Source organism: Protopterus annectens, chromosome 13.part0 (genome assembly GCF_019279795.1).
Source record: "Protopterus annectens isolate FY-2018-M chromosome 13.part0, PAN1.0, whole genome shotgun sequence".
NCBI lineage: Eukaryota > Metazoa > Chordata > Ceratodontiformes > Protopteridae > Protopterus > Protopterus annectens.
In genome coordinates, this window is record NC_056747.1 from 976,767,095 (window position 1) to 976,789,005 (window position 21,911).

At 41.7% G+C, this 21,911-nt stretch overlaps 1 protein-coding gene across 1 annotated transcript in view; it reads left to right on the forward strand.

Moving 5' to 3' along the window:
* P3H4 (prolyl 3-hydroxylase family member 4 (inactive)) overlaps window positions 1–21,911 on the forward strand; it is a 187,450-nt gene that overhangs the window by 96,820 nt on the left and 68,719 nt on the right. The window contains exon 5 of the mRNA XM_044054798.1: window positions 10,448–10,593. Coding sequence (XP_043910733.1) covers window positions 10,448–10,593 — 146 coding nt within the window. The remainder of the gene's footprint in view (window positions 1–10,447; window positions 10,594–21,911) is intronic.

A 21,911-nucleotide genomic window follows, 5' to 3' on the forward strand; every position in this document is an offset into this window, starting at 1 on the left:
ATATACAAGACTGCATATGAGGAAACTACAATGGTATCTAAAAAGCCTATATGGTGTCAGCATTCTCAGGATCTAGAAGCAATGATTCCTATCATACCTTGCCTACAGTTAGAGTTCCTTTGGTGGGCAGAGGCCTGCCACTACAACAAGGGACTGCCTTTCACTCTACCCCCTGCCGCCCAGACCCTAACAACAGATCCATCAGACTATGCATGGGGGGCTCACTTGGCAGGGAAGTGCATTCAGGGCAAATGGAACCCAAGTCAAATGCACCTGCATATCAATCAAAAAGAAATGTTTGCTGTACAGAATCCTCTGACAGCCTTTAAGGACCACATTCTTCCAGGACAATTAATGGTAAAGACAAACAACACCACTGTTATGTGTTACATAAACAAGCAGTGGGGAACCCACTCATACTCTCTCTGCAGACTAGCCATGGCTCTGTGGAACACAGCTTTGAGCTGCCAAGTGCACCTGCAGGCTCAGTTCCTGCCAGGAAAGCTAAATACACTGGCAGACGATCTAAACAGAAATCTCATGGACCCACACGAATGGAAACTGGAACCAAAGACATTCAACATGTTGATAAAGAAATGGGGGAGCCCAGAGATAGACCTGTTTGCCTCCCCTCAGAACTACCAATTGGACAAATTCTGCACAAGGACTCCCCACAAACAAGCTTGGAAAGTAGATGCCCTGTCCTTCACCTGGAAAAATGTATCAGTCTGTGCCTTTCCTCCTCTGCCTCTCCTCTCCAAGGTACTACTAAAGATCAAACAGACCAAACCAGGGACAATACTGATTGCACCAGACTGGCCACACCAACACTGGTACCCCCTCTTACGCAGTGTGTCACTGCTGGCATCATGACACCTGCCTCAGACCCCTGCTCTGCTGTCTCAGCAGGAAGGCCAGATTCTGTACCCTCAGCTTCAAACCCTGAACCTGGCAGTCTGGCTTATTATGTATATCTCTGTTACCATCCCTCAGTAAACAAGTGTTGGATGTCATTCTGGAGGCAAGGAGGCCTAGTACTAGAAAATTTTATGCTGCAAAATGGAAAATATTCTGTTCCTGGAACCAAACTCAGAGGATGAGCACAGCAGCACCCAATTTACATCAGATTCTTCAATACTTAACTGAGATGCTTCACAAGGGCCTTTCCTTTTCCTCCATCAAAATTCATGCCACAGCCATTTCAGCTCATTACAGTACAGAACCACCCCTCATCTCTCATCCACTGCTCAAGCAGTTCCTCATAGGGGCCAAAAACTTAACAAAACCCAGGAGAACCCCTACTTCAGCCTTGGACCTTAACTTTGTATTGGAAAAACTTACTCTACCTCCTTTTGAGCCAGCTGCAAATGCAGAGCTGAAATTCCTTTCTTGGAAAACAGCCTTCCTTTTAGCCATCACTTCAGCAAGAAGGGTGTCTGAATTACAGGCCCTTATGGCAGTGGAGCTTTTCATCATCTTTCATGCAGACAAGGTGTCCCTCAGGACCAATCCCTCCTTCATGCCCAAGGTAGTTTCCAGTGTGGCTCTTAATCAGTCCATTCATTTGACAACCTTCTTTTCTAATCCACAGAACAAAGGGGAATGGATACTGCACTTCTTAGATGTGCACATACAACTTAGATTTTACTTGGGCAGGACCAAACCACTCAGGAAATCTGAACAGCTGCTGGTGGCATTTGCTGCAGGGGCAGAGGGGAAGGCCATTTCAAAGCAAGCCATTTCTAAATGGATAGGCCATTGCATTCATTTCTGCTATAAGCACAATGGAAAACCTATCCCACAGGGGATAAGACCACATTCAACCAAGGCTGCATCTATCTCTACAGCCTTTCTGAAAGGTGTCCCTACCAGGGACATCCTAGAAGCTGCTACCTGGACTTCTGTACATACTTTCACCAAGTATTACCATTTGCCAATTTTCTCTAAATCCAGAGCTGCTTTTGCCACTGCAGTCTTGCAGGGCGTTATAGCTGGTCCTAATGCTATCTGAATTCCTCCTCCCATCCTTAGCTTTGGGAATCTACCCAAATGTGATGACTGCAACAGTGAAACATGAAGAGCATAGTACAGTTGTGTACACTTACCATAAATGTGTAGATATTCGAGTGTATTCACTGTTGCAGTCCTAGTTACCCTCCCTCCAGCCCCCTGACTTCTTTTGACTATACCTCTTTTCCTTTTTACTATGCTTAAAAGCTTTTTGGTGTATTTGCTTTTTTGTTGGAGGTATACCCTTGTTTATATGTATTTAATTGCTTCCCATTAGGGGGGGAACCTGACATCTGGGGCAAGAAAAACTGATGTAATGGTGTTGGCTGCATGCTTTATACCCCTGACTGCCTGACGTCATGGAAGATGAGACAGCAACTGACGCAGGACCCAAGACTTTGATAATCAGGCCGACTGAGGGCTACTGCAAGCAGATAACCCTAATGTGATGACTGCAACAGTGAATACACTCAGACATCTACATTTATGGTAAGTGTACAGAACTGTACTTTATGTGGTACATAAACAAGCAGGGGGGAACCCACTCATACGCTCTCTGCAGACTAGCCATGGCTCTGTGGAACACAGCCTTGAGCTACCAAGTGCATCTACAAGCTCAATTCCTGCCAGGCAAGCTAAATACACTGGCAGTTGACCTAAGCAGAAATCTCATGGACCCACATGAGTGGAAACTGGAGCCAAATATATTCAACATTTTGAGAAACAAATGGGGGAACCCAGAGATAGACCTGATGTTCATCGTGCATACAGCTGCAGTAATCACAGATGGGTTTTCTGCCGTCAGGCTGTCCCTCGGTCGGCTGAATTCCAAAGTCTTGGTCCGGCGTCGGTTGTTGTTGCTTTCTCTTCTGACGTCAGTGAGGCCAGAGTATATAAGACACAGCCGACGCCATGTTCTTTAGTCTTTTTTGCCGCGCGGTGCCTGAAGCAGAAGCAGTTCGCAAGTGCCAGTCGGCCAGCTCCTGAATTACGAAAATTTTGGAACCGAAGTCTTCATTAAAGCTAAGTACCCCATTGGGGAAACTTTTCTTGCCTCAGACCGATGTCAGAAAAAGTTAATAATTGTATTTCTTGTGGGAAGCAAATACCGCATAAGGATTTCCATTCCCCCTGCATACCTTGTTTGGGCCCAGACCACGACGTCTCGGGCTGTCGCTTTTGTGCTACCTTCAATAAACGCACTATTAAGCATCGGGTGGAGTTCGCCCAGCACTACTTTGGTAAAGCTTTTGATTATAAAATGTCGTCGGACACTCCGACTACCGTTTTGTCCAAAAAACGCAAGGAAAAGGACCGACACACGAGGCCCGCGGTCCCCGCCGACACCACGCCAAAACAGGCTACACGTGGTCCGGTTCTCAGCGAGACGCCTTTGCAGTCCCTGACTACCGACGACACTCCTTTGGTGGTGTCCTCTGTACCCGAGACCGCTGGGACCTCGGCCCTTTCCCAGACTACAACCGAAGCCTTTGCTAATGTTGAGCCTACTAATGTGGACAGGTCCACCTCCACCCATGGTGTATTTAGGCCCTCATCTTCTTTTTCAATTAAGGCCTATACTAAATCCAAAGCAGCCAGGCATCCCACGAGGCCTGTTGCACAGGGCCCATCTCCTGGTCCCATGCCTAAAAAACAGATGCTTAAAATGGCTGAGGATTTAATTACTCTTATCAGAGGTTCTCAACCCCCTCCAGACAAGAGACCCAGAGTGGAGGAAGATTCTCTCTTTTCGGATCAGGGATCCATTTTATCAGAACATTCTGATGCAGAGGAACACTCTTACTCTCCTTTTGAGGATTCGGATGCAGAACAGTCCATTCCTTCTGTATCCCCTCTTGAGGATTTTTCCTTTGGGGAAACCTTGCACACCTTGAGGGAACACTTCCATTGGGAAGGCCAAGACTTTTCAGATTCCAAGAAAAGACTTAGGGAATTTCTTTTGTTACCTCAACAGAGACCTCTGGCTATACCCCCTGTTTTGGACATACTGGATGATGTCTATTCGGAGGCTTGTCTTAACCCAGATTCTCTGCCTCCTGCACCAGTCAAACCTGATAGGTATTACAGAGTACCCAGCTCTCACCAATTTCTCTTCAAAAGCCATAATGCTGACCCTGAAACCATTTCACAAGGCCCCAAGGGATTGAAGGCCTCCACTGCCAAGAATCCACTTCCTGCAGAAAGGGAATCAAGATCTTTAGAAAGGTGGGGTAAAAAGGTATATACCTCGGCCACCCTAGCCATGAGGGCCTTAAATTGTCAGTTTCATATGCTTAAATATCAACAGTTCCTGTTATCTCAATTAAGGAACAAAATGTCTCAACCTGAACAACCAGATTTAAAGGAGTTACAGGATATGATGCATAGTGCAGAGCAAGTGGGTAAACACACCTTACAATGTGGTTATGATGCCCTAGAGGCCTCAAGTAGAGCGGTTGCTACAGGATCAGTCATTCGCAGACATGCCTGGCTTAGGGAACAAAATTTGCCTGATCATGTGAAAGCTAAACTTCTAGATGCTCCTTTACAAAAGGATGTGCTGTTTGGTACTAATGCTGAGGAGATACTACGGAAAATGGAAGAAAAAGCCAAATCTATGCAAACTGTCAAAGCTTTCTTACAGGTCCAACCACCACGTTTTAGCAGAAATTGGCCCTCAAAAAACTGGTCCTTTCCAGCCACTGACAAGCCCCAAAGAGGTAGATACAGACGCACAAGGGGCAGAGGGCAATCACAAGGATCATATAGAGGCCGACAATGGCAAACTCTAGCACCAAGAGGTGGCGAAGACAGTGCTCAACAATACAGGAAGCAAACCCAATGACTCCCTCATTTCCATGCCAAGCATGTCTCAGCTGGCAGCACCTTTGGGAGGGAAACTAGCATTATTTGCAAGCAATTGGCATATTGTCACAACAGACAAATGGATCCTGGACATTATAAACAGAGGCTACAAATTTCAATTTCACACTCTTCCAAAAATGAGAGGCATGCCAAACCTGCCACAAAATCAAAGGGCAGAGGCACAACTGCAAATTTCAAAGCTCATAAGCATGAGAGCTATTCAAGAGGTACCTACTCAACAACAAGGTCAAGGTTTTTATTCAAGATTTTTCCTGGTACCAAGGAAAGGAACCGACTGGAGACCCATTTTGGACTTGTTCATCCTAAACACATTTCTACTCATACCAAAATTCAAGATGCTCACATTACAGCAGCTTCTTCCCATGCTGGGCAAGGAGTTTTGGCTGGTAACATTGGACCTCAAGGAGGCATACCTGCATGTCCCAATCAGACAAAGCTGCAGAAGATACCTCAGATTTCTTGCAGGTTCAATCCACTTTCAATTCTCTGCATTGCCCTTTGGCTTATCTACTGCGCCCAGAGTATTCACAAAGTGCCTGGCATCAGTGATTGCCTACTGCAGACTTCAAGGGGTACAAATTTACCTTTATCTGGACGACTGCCTGATCCAAGTGGACAGCAAGCACATACTTCTGGAACATCTGGCATATGTGACACGATTACTGCTTTCTCTGGGATATACAATCAACAAAGAGAAATCAAGGCTAACACCATCTCAGAAAATAACTTTCCTGGGTGCCAACTTGGACACAAACACCCAGATGGCCTACCTTACGCCAGAAAAACAGGGGCAACTATCTCAGTACTTCAAAATACTAGCAAAAAGTACCAGGCTTACTGCAAGGAAAATCCTGCAGGCTCTGGGATTCATGGCATCTTGCATTCTTTTAATCCCATGTGCAAAGCTGCATATGAGGAAACTTCAATGGTACCTAAAAAACCTATGGTCTCAACACAGTCACAGTTTGGAAACAATATTACCAATAATTCCATGTTTGCAAAAGGAATTTCTATGGTGGGCCCAAGCATGTCAAGCAAACACAGGCCTCCCATTCTGCAAGCCTCAAGCAAAGCAAGTCATCACCACAGACGCCTCAGATTACGCCTGGGGCACATGACGGACAGGTGCATTCAGGGCAAATGGTCCCAAAAGGAAAAGCACCTTCACATCAAAAAGAAATGCTAGCAGTAATAAATGCAATTACAGCTTTCAAGGACTTCCTGCATCCAGGACAATTACTGATAAGAACAGACAACACCACAGTAATGTGGTACATAAACAAACAAGGAGGAACACATTCATACCCCTTGTGCAGACTAGCCATGACTCTTTGGAACTTGGCTCTGGAAAGGCAAATCGAACTTCAAGCACAGTACTTGCCAGGATTGGAAAACACACTGGCAGACAATCTAAGCAGAAATATGACAGATCCACACGAATGGAAGTTACATCCTCAGGTGTTTACAGAAATAATCCAAGCGTGGGGAGGCCAGACATAGATCTTTTTGCCTCCCACAGGAATCATCAATTGGAAAAGTTTTGCTCGAGGACCTTTCATCCAAAGGCCTGGAGAGTGGACGCCTTTCATTCAGTTGGACAGCATGGACAGTTTACGCATTCCCACCTCTGCCTCTTCTGCCCAAGGTGCTTTTGAAAGCAAGAACAGACAAACTGAAGATGATACTGATTGCTCCAGATTGGCCAAGGCAACACTGGTACCCACTCCTGAGGAGCCTAACACATACTCCTCCCTGGTCCCTGCCTCTAATGCCTCTTCTGCTGACTCAGCACAGCTACAAAACTCTTCACAGTCAGCTGAAAACACTCAATCTCGCTGCATGGAAAATTCCTTAACACCACAACAGACCCTACTCTCCAAGGAGGTGCAGGATGTCATTTTGGAGGCCAGAAGGCCATCTACTAGAAAAGCTTACTCCGCAAAATGGAAGCGGTTTTGCTCTTGGAATGAGAAAAGAGGTCAGGACCCTAGAAAACTGAACTTGCCTCAGGTACTACAGTATCTAGCTGAGCTGCTGAACAGTGGACTTTCATTTTCTTCCATAAAAATCCATGCCTCAGCCATTCATGCAGAATTCAACACGGATCCTCCTTTATTTTCTCACCCACTCTTACGACAGTTCCTCAGAGGGGCTAAGAATATAAGACCACCAAGGAAGCAACCAATACCAGCCTGGGATCTTAATTACATTCTAGAAAAATTAACATTGCCTCCTTTTGAACCAGCTGCCTCAACAGATTTGCAATATTTGTCCTGGAAAACAGCATTCCTTCTGGCTATCACTTCAGCTCGTAGGGTTTCTGAACTACAGGCCCTCATGGCGGTGCAGCCCTTTCTCATTTTCCATCAGGACAGGGTTTCCCTTCGTACCAACCCATCATTTTTGCCTAAAGTGGTATCCAGGGTAGCTTTAAATCAAGCCATACACCTACCTACCTTTTATCCCAATCCTCAAAACAAAGGGGAAAGGCTGCTACACTCTTTAGACATCCATAGGCAGCTACGTTATTATCTGGACAGAACAAAGTCCTTCAGGAAATCAGAACAACTCTTTGTGTCCTATGCTGTAGGGGCTCAAGGGAAGCCAGTTACAAAACAGACTATTTCAAAGTGGATAGGCCACTGCATACGGTTTTCTTATTCCTATCATGGGAAATCTGTTCCTACAGGTATCAGATCACACTCCACCAGGGCCACAGCTACCTCTACAGCCTTCCTCAGAAGAGTTCCTACCAAAGATATTTTGGAGGCAGCCACTTGGAGTTCTGTACATACCTTCACAAAACACTACCACCTGCCTTTATATTCCAGAACAAGAGCAGGCTTTGCCACTGCTGTTTTGCAGGGCATTCTGGCTCAACCCAGTTCCTCCTAGTACCTACCACCCTGTGCATAGCTTTGGGACTCTACCCATCTGTGATTACTGCAGCTGTATGCACGATGAACATAGTACAGTTTTGTACCTACCATAAATGTAGATGTTCGAGTGCTAATACAGCTGCAGTACAGGTTTCCCTCCCTCCTTCCCCACTTGGTAAAGGCATGGGGCCTAACAACCTCTTCATACTACCTGACTGGGTTATCCTGCTATGTTTTATTTGCTTGCACCCACTGATTTTGGTTTATTTTACATTGCTTGTATATGCATATATGCATTATTTATGTATTGCCTTCCTTCTGGGGGCACCTGACATCTGGGGCAAGAAAGACTGAAGAACATGGCGTCGGCTGTGTCTTATATACTCTGGCCTCACTGACGTCAGAAGAGAAAGCGACAACAACCGACGCCGGACCAAGACTTTGGAATTCGGCCGACCGAGGGACCGCCTGACGGCAGAAAACCCATCTGTGATTACTGCAGCTGTATTAGCACTCGAACATCTACATTTATGGTAGGTACAAAACTGTACTTTTACCTCCCCTCAGAACTACCAACTGGACAAATTCTGCACAAGGACTCCCTACAGACAAGGCTGGAAAATGGATGCCCTGTCCTTCACCTGGAAAAACCTATCAGTTTATGCCTTTCCCCCTTTGCCTCTCCTCTCCAAAGTTCTACTAAAGATCAAACAGGACAAATCAAGGACAATACTCATTGCACCAGACTGCTAGAACCATGGCACCTGCCTCAGACCCCTTCTCTGCTGTCCCAGCAGGAGGGCCAGATTCTGCACCCCCAGCTTCAAACCCTGAACCTTGCAGCCTGGCTAATTACCTGAGCTCTCCGTTACCACCCCTCAGTAAGCAAGTGATGTATGTCATTCTGGAGGCAAGGAGGCCTAGTACTAGAAAATCCTTTGCTGAAAAATGGAAAAGATTCTGTTCCTGGTGCCAAACACAGGGGATGGGCACAACTGTGTCCAATTACAGCACATTCTTCAGTACTTAACTGAGATGCCTCACAAGGGCCTTTCCTTTTCTTCCATTAAAATTCATGCCTTGGCCATTTCAGCTCATTATAATACAAAGCCACCCCTCTTCTCTCATCCACTGCTGAAGCAATTCCTCAGAGGGGCCAAAAACTTAAGACCACCCAGGAGAGTCCCTACTCCAGCCTGGGGCCTTAACTTTGTATTGGAAAAGCTCACTCTACCTCCATTTCAGCCAGCTGCAAATGCAGAGTTGAAATTCCTTTCTTGGAAAACAGCCTTCCTTCTAGCCATCACTTCAGCAAGAAGGGTGTCTAAATTACAGGTCCTCATGGCAGTGGAGCCTTTCATCATCTTTCATGCAGACAAGGTGTCCCTCAGGACCAATCCTTCCTTTATGCCCAAAGTGGTATCCAGTGTGGCCCTTAATCAGTCCATTAATTTGCCAACCTTCTTTTCTAATCCACAGAACAAAGGGGAACGAATACTGCACTCCTTAGATGTGCACAGGCAACTTAGATTTTACTTGGACAGGACTAAGTCTCTCAGGAAATCTGAATAACTATTGGTTGCATTTGCTGCAATGGCAGAGGGGAAAGCCATTTCAAAGCAAACCATTTCTAAGTGGATAGACCATTGCATTCATTTCTGCTATAAGCACCATGGAAAACCTACCCCACAGGGGATAAGACCACATTCCACCAGGGCTGCCTCTACCTCTACAACCTTTCTCAGAGTGTCCCTACCAGGGACATCCTAGAAGCTGCTACCTGGAGTTTGGTACATACCTTCACCAAGCATTACCACTTGCCATTTTTTTCTAAATCCAGAGCTGGTTTTGCCACTGCAGTCCTGCAGGGCCTAATAGCTGGTCCTAATGCTGTCTAATTGCCTCCTGCCTTCCTTAGCTTTGGGAATCTACCCAAGTATAATGACTGCAACAGTGAAACACGAAGAACATAGTACAGTTGTGTACACTTACCATAAATGTAGATGTTCAAGTGTATTCACTATTGCAGTCCTGGTTACCCTCCCTCCAGCCCCCTGACTGCTATTGTCTATAACTCTCCTTTTGTTTACTATACTTAAAGCTTTCTGGTGTATTTGTTTTTGTTGGAGGTGTAACCTTGTATATAATTGCTTCCCATTATGGGGGCACCTGACATCTGGGGCAAGAAAAACTGATGTAATGGCGTCGGCTGCATGCTTTATACCCCTGACTACGTGATGTCATGGAAGATGAGACAGCAACCGATGCAGGACCCAAGACTTTGATAATCAGGCCGACTGAGGGCTACCTGAAAGCAGATAACCCAAATGTAATGATTGCAACAGTGAATACACTCGAACATCTACATTTATGGTAAGTGTACACAACTGTACTTTTTGTTTAACATGAATAGGAAGCTTGTTCCAAAGGTGGGGCAACCTCTGTGAGACTAATCTGTAGATCTTGGGCAAATTACTGCAAAACCAAAAGTTTAAATATTGTCTGTGATACACATGAGGTGTACTTTCCTGATAATCCTAGTCACTGGAAAAAAAAATCGATTTTAGATGATACTGTATGAGTGCTAAACAAGCAAGCCTACGTCATACTGATTAGTATAGTAACTAACAGTAGGTGTTGTGGTTAACACAGATCTACTTTTTTCTCCTTAGTGAATGATATTAAAAATGCAGTGCAGTGTGTGGCCAGTTACATGCTGTTTGATCCCAGGGATGAAATTATGCAACAGAACATGCAGTATTATCGTTTTTACCGGGAACAGTGGAGTCTGGATGAGAATGACTTTAAGCCTCGACCTGTGAGTATAAAGTAATGTTTGTATTAAAGAGTAACATGGTTGCAGTGACAGATTCACTTTAAAAATTTATTTTTGCTTTTCCATTTTGATATTTGTAAAAGGTAAGACTGGAGACAGAAACAGAAATGTCAGTCCCCTTTGATGCAAGGTTAAAGTGCAAACAGATTACCACTGTCTGTCCTTTCAGACTGTTTCCTTTGCTGTATATGAATGTGTGTGTATGTACATACACACACACACACACACACACACACACACACACACACACACACACACACACACACACACACACACACACACACACACACACACACACACACACACACACACAGTATATTTAATGGCAGAAATAAATATATGCAATATCTACACAGAATATTTATACAACTAGAGCCGTATAACTCAGATTTCAAATATTAATATGAGTCTTCTGTAAAAATATACAAACAGAAGAGGAGAAAGATATGTATTTATCACTTGATTGGGCTCTCAGTGTTAATATTCTCCAATTATACCAAATTGTAATACTTAATTTTGCCTCCCTTGCGCCTATTGTTTTTTATATGTTTATTTATTTATTTTTGAAAAGGGTCTTTGGGCCATTCCAATTATGTGGTTAAGAAATTAAATAAATACATGAAAATTAAAATAGCATCTTGTGCTTTTAGTAATTACAGTTGGTTGGTACAGACTAAAAGGCCAGTCTGCAAAAAATATGAAATTAGCAGCTATCTCCAAAAGTGTGAACCAGTTCTCTCATTTCCTGTTAAATGTATTGTGCATGGGAATATGTTTCTAGGCTGTGTTCATGCTACCTTTTCTATTACTGCTGTTTCTTATTGAGGTTTAGATTATTTATGGTACATTTTCTATTACTGCTGTTTCTTATGGAGTTTATATTATTTATTAAAACTTTTTGAACTGTTTAATGTGTTTGACTTACACCTGCTTTTTGGCAACAAGGATCCGTAGACAAAACTTTGAAGTTGAAGGAAATAAAAGAAGAAAATGTGAACAAGACATACCTGTCATGATGTGAAAATACAGACCTGGAAGGAATGTTCTGAAATACTGAAACATTTATTTTTGGTTGCCAGTCAGAGCAAGGATAAAGACCGAATTGAAACAGTCTTTGTAAGTGTGGAGTTGAAATCTAAATTCTAAAGAAAAGTCTTATGACACTGGAGAAGCTAAGTGATGGGACTTGTTTGTCTACTTTAACTATAAGCATAAAAACAAAAGCGCAGTCTTAAAAAATGCATTTATTATAAAATCAGGCTTTTAAGTGCTTTCATTCCCCGGTACATCATCAGACTGAGATACATAGACTAAACCCACACATTAAGTGAGGTAAAGGTTTAAGATCTGACCAGTCACAAATCATGAACTGTTAATGTTCTAGTGACCTGGATTTAAGTAAGTGTTTTGGACTAAATTACCTTGTTTAGTTCTAGCCATGCTGTAATATTAAACCTAATCTGACATTAGTATTCCTCAAATTCTAGGATATTGTCAGTACCTTCCCACTCAAGTTCAAAAGCAGCATTTTTTGCATATAAAATGCAAACTGCAAATTTTGTAAACATCTGCATCAAGATTGGTTGGTGTAATGCACCCGTTTGGCACCTTCCAACCAGTTTGAGGTTGAGTACCAAAAAAGAAAGGGTTCTCAGAACTAAGGGAAAAAAATCCTCATAATGGCTTTTTGCTATATCAATGTCTTTGGTAATCTGTAGAAAAGAGCTATAAAGTCTTCTTGCTGTAGTTCACTAATTATCAAAAAAGTCTTCAGCCTAAGCAAAAGACCTCTGTGATATCACTTGCTAAACTATGTCAAACACTTTCGATAAACAAGAGCACAGAGCTACTAGTAGCTCCTTCCTACAGTTCCTAACACACCCAAGCACTCGGTGACCACAGGTTAATCAGAAGTTACTTAAAAATCAAGTGCAACAGTTTTTCTAACATTTATTTTTTCAGAAATGATACTGCTATCAGATAAATTGGGTTTTCTAGTTCTAAAAATGTAAAACATTTTGGTGTTACTTTAGTTACATTGTTGAAGTTATATTTAGCAGTTTTAAAAGGCTTGTGTTTAATTGTGCCATATTGTTAGAAGCTGTCCAGTTGCCTCCTGATTCTGAGTTATTTGAAGGCACTTTTTGATAAAGATGTCATGAGGAGGAAAGCAGTACATAATTCAGTACCCCAAGCTACTGAAATAAACGGAGTCTCACTATGCCAGGAGCAGGTACTGAGATTCTGTTACCTCTTATGTTTATGAATCTCATTATCTATTCTGAGAATAGCCCAAACTTAACTTCAGGACTTGGCAGGTCAGCTGAGTCTGGCTGATGTTCTCAATTGCAACAGCTCCACCTGTGTATATCAGGCTTTCTATTCTTTGCAGAGAGCCAGGTCTGGCATACAGGTGAAACTGCAGAGCCATGAGGTTGACCAGCATATGAGATCCATCGGTATGATGGCATGGCTGTTATACCTGAGCTCTGCCTATCCAAGACAAGGGACAGACTTGCAAGGCCCCCTAACCCACAAGATATTAACTCAGTTTTTTAAAGCAAATACTGTGATTCTGCCATCCGCACAGGAGGTTGGGGGATGGCTCACCATGTACTGCACCATATGTGTGTGTGCGTGTGCGTGTGTGTGTATGATCCTAGGCTTGGTTCTTCCCTACTCCCAAAGTCTGGATTATGGCTCCACCTATGTACGAAACTCAGTACTGCAGGCAGTCTGACTTCATATCAGCTACTGCCTGCAGTTACTAGGAGACATACATTATTAGTGTATAATGGTCCTCGTGTCCTGCATATTCAGGGAAGCTGAATGGAATGTCTACCAACTGCAGCAAATGGTGGAGTTGGGGTGTTGGTCTGATTTAGATTAGCCCTAATACTCAATATGTACCTTTAAATCTGTTCTTCCTTGTACTCATTATGTCTGTGGTGTTGTGTGTTGATTGCATTTATATATATTTTTGAACTGTGCTGCCTGCCATCATATCATGTGAAAATGTGTACTTTTGACCAAGGTTATGATGGGTAGGATGTCTGAACCAGTACACTTACCCACTTATCAAATGCATAAATAAAATGTGTCCTGTGAGTTGGCATAAAGATATGAAAGGCCAAGAAGAGGAAGTGGATACGTGAGGAAAATGAGGATAGCAGAATATAAGGGATTTAGTGAAGTTAACCTCCAGACTGAAGAGAAATGGATGAAACAAAGGGTCAGGGAAGTACACTAGGATAAACGTAGATACACCAGTTTAGAACAGGCAGCCTAACTAGAACTAATCCTATACCGTTCTCTGTCATATGTTATTACCACTATCCTTGTATGCACTACTAGTAGATCCTCTCTCCTCCTATATAATTTTATAATTTATTTCATTATATCTCTTGAATGTTTTACAGATATATGCAGTACTAAAATCTCTCTTCCTACATAATTTTATAACTTCATTAAGTATCTTGAAGTGCTTGCAAATCTTTCATTACTGAATTGTAATAACCCTAAACTTATTTACATTAATGATTCCCTTCTGCATTATTAGTCCATTTACTTCTGCATGATTTTACAGCTCAAACAACTGTATAGACTTCTAATTGTTGATGTAAATACTTTAGTCAGTATACCTGTCTTGTAATTATGGTTGTTGTTTCCTGAGAAATGTAACTTGTTTTTCCTGAGAACTGTCTAATATTTAGTTGTTAATATAAATGTACTGTGGTGGAGCTTTTCTTCCTGGGCCTCCACTGAAAATAGGCTGTGCCCAGTTGGACTATCATGATCAACAAAGACTAATAAAATGAAATAAATAAAATAGACAGTGATGGCATAACATGTAGGTGTTAGATATAGGTTAGGGAAGGTATTGTAACGAAAGGAAAATAGAGGGCTATGTTAAGCAGAAAGTGGTTGTTATGATGCTTAACAGGGCTGAAGTTAAGGGAGCACACCCTACCTATATCAAATTGAAGAGGGCATAGTTTGAATACTGTAAATCACAATAGATTTAAATGTCATAAGGGCAGGTAACACTGAACCAAAACCTGCTGCCACATTAATTTCTCCCACCCATCTTTTCTCTTTTTATTCTCTGATACTCATTCACTGCTTCTTATGACAATCTCATGCCACTTAATGAACCCAACCAATACTGCTGTGAACAAGTCAATAAAAAGAACTCAGATTTGCCCAAATTAATAATTGTGGGCAGCATCAACAACAAACCAGATCTGTCAGATGCTGACATGTATTAAAAAGCTTGATTATGGTATTTTAGAAACATCACTGTGCTCTTTCCTATTGTAATGGAAGAAACTTTCACACATTCTGGAATGATCAGCATTGAATTGATCTGTAGTTTCTTCCGTAATGACTAAAAGGACCTCTGAAGATATGGTTGCACTTGCCTGGTTGATTGTACAGATTCCTTCTACAGATAGAGACAACACTAAACTGTCCAGTACTACCACAAGTAGCCCTCCCCCATGCACTGTACCCCTACATAAAGAACATCTCCACTCCCTTATGTCTGTTACTGGTAAAGGAAATTTGACATCATAACTATTCTGCGTAAGGTCCATCCCTTTATTACACACTCAGATGACTGAGAACATCATTGTCTGTCTGAAAAAAAGGCTAACAGGCTCTTTATAACTGAAAGGGCAACTGTCTTTTCTTGTCCATTGTTTTTAAGCGATCACAGCATTCCTGTTGTCAACCTTCAGTCATCAGCCTAAGATTTAAAATCATCACAGCTCTCTTATGTATACCAGACGCAGAGCCATGTCCTTAAGAAGGCCCTTATTTATTCTTTCATCTGCTAAAGGGTCTTCCCCAAACCTTGCTCTGCAGTGTGGGACACTTTACCACCCAATCTTAGCAGCTCTAAGAAGGGTTAATTGAAAACAGTATCTTATAACTGTATATAGGTACTACTGTGATCTGCAAATGCTTGCCTTCTTGTGGTAGCACTGACATCTCTTTATCACTAACTATATGAAAAAAATTGCATTTACTTTTTCAGAATGTTGTTCACTGTCTGCAATCCTAAATTCTCAGGGCTTAGGATAAAGCTGCAGCCTGCATCATGAACAGCAGCAAATGTCAGTACTGGAGACAGATACAGAGTCGATCTGCTGTGAGAGTTGCAAAATCAGACGTACAAAAAAAATGAATGACTCAGCATATAGAAACACTAATAGTCTATTATACTTCCATTCACAAATAGACAGAACAGTAGTCAACACAACCAAATCACCGAGAGCCATATTTCTTGCACTTTTGAATGCTTTGCCTTGGAGTGCAGTCTGTGATCCGTATTCTACTATTTTGAGGATACTGCATACCACAGCAGATGCCAAAGATGTTGGTTTGTACAAATCTTCCACTTATAGGGCAGTCTTTGCTGCTGCTCACAGCTCCATTCTTGGGTGAGTTTGCAATGGAAATACTGTGCATGTTTTTCAGTGGGGGTCAGGAACCCCACTATGACACCAAGAGAGCATGGAAACTCCAAATAGGCATTGTCTAGAGGTCATGGTCGATCCTTGTACCTTGTACATGTGAGGCCAAAGCATTTGGCACAATACTGCAGTAGGGTTTTGTAAACAAGCTAAAAAAATTGGGTATAAACTCCTATACCATCTGCTGGATAGCCAGCTAACTGAAAGATAGGACTTAAGAAGTTAGAACAGGGAAGTCTGCATCTATAAAAAGTCCAGTCAGTAGAGGAATTCCTCAAGGCTCACTGCTGGAGACACTCCTTTTTGACATCTACTTCTGTGAAGTCAAGGCCAACATTAATAGGTTGTATAACAAAAGGAAGAACATTATGGCAAAAATTAGGAAGTGCAATGCCCAACATGCTAAAAACTCCCTCATAGATCTAAACAAGCAAATCAGGGGGCTAGTCAAGACTACCAAAGCCAAATCTGAGATAAAAATAGCCTCCAAGGTAATATTTAGCTGTGTCTGCAACCTCAAGGACAATACACAACAGTGTGCTGAGCTAATTGTAAATGGAGTTGCCAGTACTGAGCTGGAAGATGCAGCAAATCTACTGTCTGACAAATTTGGTTCTGACCTTACCTCCCCCAGATGCCCCTCAGGAAATACCCTCAACCATAATCCCCTCAATTATCACTAGGGAATAGGTCTTCAATGCGCTGTCCAAGGCCAAGACTGTATCTATTGGCCTTGAGTATATCTCTGGATGCCTCCTTAATAGCATGAAACACAACCTAACAGGACCACTAGAACTGGTATTTAAGCAGAGCCTCCATACAGGCTTCATGCCAAGAGGAAGGGAAGGGGCAGGGAAGACTGCAGCTGTCATCTGTCTGCACAAGAGTGGGCCATCCGTGGACTCTAGTAACTACAGACATACAAGTTTGACTAATCTTATATGCAAAGCCATGGAAAGAATTATCGTAGAAATGATAAACAATGATATAGAACATTTACAGTCACGGGATCCAACCCAGTTTGATTTTGTCAGGGGCAGGTCATGCCTACTCAACCTAGTGGATTTCTTCGAGAAGGTCACCAAAGCAAAGGACAAGGGCATACTGCCTACTTTGACCCTGCCAAAGCATTTGACACAATACCCCAGTAGGGGATTGTAGACAAACTCACAAAATTATATATAAAAACTTATGTCACCCACTGGATAGGTAGCTGACTCAAAGATAGGACACAAGAAGTTAAGACAGAAGAGTCTACATCTATAAAAAGGCCAGTAAGTAGCGGAGTTCCTCAAGGCTTGGTGCCGGTGCCATTCTGAAGTCAAGGCCAACGTTAAGATCCTCTGGCTGACCAAGTTTGGAGATGATTGTAAACTAGCACAGTCATAGAATCTCCCAAAGCCACAAACACCCTCCAAGAAGTCCTAACATAGACCGATAACTGTTGCCAGAGCCACAGTCTAAAACTCTGTGCCAGGAAATGCATAATAGTATCCATTGGGAAGACAACTACCCCTGGAAACTATCACATTGATAAAGCACCCCTAACAGTAGACCTAGTGATCAGGGATTTGGATATGCATGTAGACAGTAACCTGGCTTTTGACCATCATGTGTCCACAGTAGTAAGGAAATCATTCTTTATTGTGCAGCTTATAAGTAAGGGTATGGCATCTTTGTTTAAGGATGTCATTGTTTCACAGTACTCATCCTCATCAGATCTGTCAATGAGATGAACTCTCCCTTTGGTATGTATCTGACCAAGCATGTGCAACAGCTGGAAAGTACACTGAAGTTTCTCACAAAAAGAATGCAGGGTATAAACATGCCTCAAAGGTCTATCTCTGTACTTAGGTCTCCTACAGACTGTTAAGAGGTGATCTATGCCTGGCCTACAAATTATCCTCTGATCCTACCCTGTTGGACCTATTGCTCATCTGCAAAACAAACAGGATCAAAATTACCTGATCTAGGGACCTAAACCTCATCTGCCAATATAAGAAGGACATGTTGGAGTGACAAGTATGTGTCTCAGAGATTATCCCTTCTCAGGTGCAGGCTTTTCATTCTTGTGAAGCAGAGTTCTTCCCTAACTCAATAAAAGCATAACTAGGGCCAGTGAATGGAAAATCGGAAATGTACCCATGGTCTGGCACATGTCTCTATTAGACAAAGGCAGTGTGTAAATGCTTGACCATCCATGCCCAAGCCTACATATGCCCCATAAGATAAACATAGGACATTAAAACTTGTTCAGTACACTTGGGAAGTCTGGCTAGGCTTAAAAATGCCCCTTGGGGTCATTAGCCTAGTAATCACTTATGACCCAATCAACTAAAACTATCTCCTGAACTAACCTGAGCATTAACCATGATTAGCTAACATACACGCACACACACACACACACACACACACACACACACACACACACACACACACGCACACACTCCCATGCCTCACACACACTTCCATAATTCACACACATCCCTTTTTCAGCAACATGAATGCCAGGCATTTGATAAAGCACATGATTGGCAAATAGAACTGATTAACATTGTTGACAAAATGAAAGTTTGACAATGTTAACTGGTACTATATGGATGCCAGAGAGCAAATACCAAGATGGTTAAACAATGCTCTTCAAAATGAGTGAGCTCACACAGTAGTGGGTAGTAAGAAGTATTGTTTTCTCATCATTGTATACACATTATACATTACATGTTTTCTTTCTATATAACAACTATCTTTCAGTCTGACATTACATAAATCGCTCAGTTCCTGTCTTCCCTTAAACCTCACTTCTCCTGCTGAACATTATTCTGCATGTATTGTTCCCTCAAATTCCAATTATTTATATATAGTTTTGCTCCTTTCCTTTTCTAAAAAGCCTGCTTGCAGTTCTTTTATTTCTTTTATAATATTTAATACTTCAAATACAGTTGGTTTTGATTGTGATTTCCATTTTCTAGTAATTGCTTTTTGGTAGTCAACATAATTAAACTTAATTGGGCCTTACTATGTCTATGCCATTCAGATCCTGTGTCGGGTCTATATTATAAACTCGAACGCTTACCTTATCGAATACCTAAACATCGACCCATCCTCATCGAACTGCATAAACACCGAACACCCTAAACCGCGAAATTTAAAAAGTCGCGCTGTCATACTTGTCCCACCCCACCGCCCGCTACATACTACCTACACAAACTAAATAAACCACATACATACACTAACCAAAACCCTACTTCTAACCCTAAACTAAACTGATTACATTCCTAAAAAAAACATTTGTTGTCTACCTGAGAAAAAATTCTTTGATGTCTTGTTGGGGTGTAAAAATACCTATGCAAACACTTCCAAACAGAAATCTTAAACCTTATGGAATTTGCTGCATACTTGAGAGCCATACATATGTCCTGTCATTGTTCCCTTGTAAATTGCTGCATACTTCAGAGCCATGCATATGTCCTGTCATTGTTCCCTTGTAAATTGCTGCATACTTCAGAGCCATGCATATGTCCTGTCATTGTTCCCTTGTAAGTTACTTTTCCAGTCTCACTTTTCAAAGTTTTGTAACTGTCTCTGAAACTTATAGTTATCATGCAGTATTTTATATTCCATACTAAATATCCCATTTTTAACAGCAGCCTCTGTTCTCAATTTGACTAAAAGCTCTAGTAGGGCAGTTATTTCACTTAGGACTCCCCTATGCCTTTCTCTTTGTCTGATAGAGAAGACAGTCTTTAACCTGCAGTCTAAACTTCTTCTTGTCCTTATATCACTCTGTTGTCTTTCCCTGTCTGGTTATTTGCTCCTAATGCCTTGGTTGCTTTGCTAGTTTTGTCCAGTAAATTTCATCCCATTCTACCCTGCTTTCTGTACTGCTACTTGAAGTTGTCCATACTGGCAAAATCTCCTTTCTCAATTCCCAATTTGCCTTAGTTCTTAGAATACTTTCTGCAACTTCATAAATATAATATTCTGTATGGTGGTTGTTATTCTCCTTAAGGATATGCATCCAAAATCTTACTCTTTCCTTATTTCTTTATCCCTGTCCCCCACTTCATCATCATCACTTTCTACTTTGATTCTAACAATCTGTTTGTGTTATGTTTATGAGCCTTAGCTGTGTAGCTGTAAAATATCCCTTCAAATCAGGTAATCTTAAACCACCTTGTTCTGTTAGGTGGATCAATTTATCACACTTAACTCTCTTGCCTTTTTTCCCTCCCAGATAAATTCCTTCAACTCTTCATTAATTGTTGTCTACAACTTTTCCTTTGGTTGATAAAAATAAGCCTGATCCAGTTGTACTTTGAAACATCGAAGTACATAAACCTCAAACTGGTGAAGATTGATCCTGGAAGATCAAAATCCAAAACAATGAAATAACAAAACACCTATGTTTTTTGCAGGGGCAATCCCCCTGCACCTCCCATGTGGTGGGCTGTGCCCCCCACACCCCCTGCTAGTTATGGGTCTACTTTAGAAGACTTAATTACCATATCACCAACTTTCATAAGACCAAGACTAAAACACCGACATTTCAAAATCCTGACATCATATAGCTGACTTTCATCTAATTGTAATGCAAATAAATAGCACTCATAAAACATACACAAAACATGCATGCATGCGACCTCTTTCCATCACCTTAACAACAATAATGCTTCTCCACAACAAAGTATTATAATACACCAATCCAAATATGCAACACTTAAAAACAACATTAATCTTCAAATATTATGAAATATAGAAGTGTATAAATGTAAAATACTTAAAGAAAAAAGTCCCTACTTCCTCCCACTCAACTACATAATGACACTAAAAACTTCCACCATAGCAACATTAAACTACCATAGTCCAACCTAAACTACGGACTTGACCTCACCTACACCCCACCCACCAACCAATATCTGAAAACCCAAACAAAATCCCACTGAATATTCATGATGGTATCTATAGCACTAACATGAATATTCAGTACACATTCTTAAATATGATAACAACTATATAATTCCAACTCTTACATTTTTGCAGGTAGTTACCCCTCATGCCCCCGCATGGGGGGCTGAACCCCCCAACCCCCCTGCATATTAAATATACAAACTCTGAGATCGTACTACAGTGCATAAATGAGCAGATTTCCTGTTAGCTCAGCTTGGACTATCAGCATTTCAAACATTTAGTCTTCTGAACATTGGTATTTTGAAGTTTTACTCATGTGAAACTTCGGTATTTTGGTCTTGGTCTTATGAAAGTTGTTGATATGGTAATTTGGTCTTCTAAGGTTGACCCGCTAATTATATATACCAACTCCAAGATCACTGTACAGTGGGGAAAGGTCAAATTCCCTGACCTCCACTGTGCACATTCGTGCATGGACTTAACACAAGCAGAAGCGATCAAATGACTTTCAATCACTGCTGCTAGTGTTAAGCATGTTTGGAATTATGAACGTTTGATTATATGGGGTGCTTTCACTTGACATATATAAAAGTAACATAAAATATTTTCAGTGCTTGTGTCTTACTATCCATATCCATAAGCAAGAGCTTTCCGTTTCTTAGTTTTTGTATTATCTATTGTTTAGTCAGTCTCTTCCCACATATTCTTAGCTGTCATTCCAGAAGCCTTTTATATCTATACTCCTAAATACTTCTCATGTCCCCATAAATATGAGTATCTCTGAAACAAATCATGAGTGGATACATCATTTATGCATATAGCCTTTGTTTTATCTTCATTCATTTTATATCCAGAAAAAATGGGTAAATGACTGAAAATGTTCCACAACACAAAGATGTCCTAATCAAATACAAA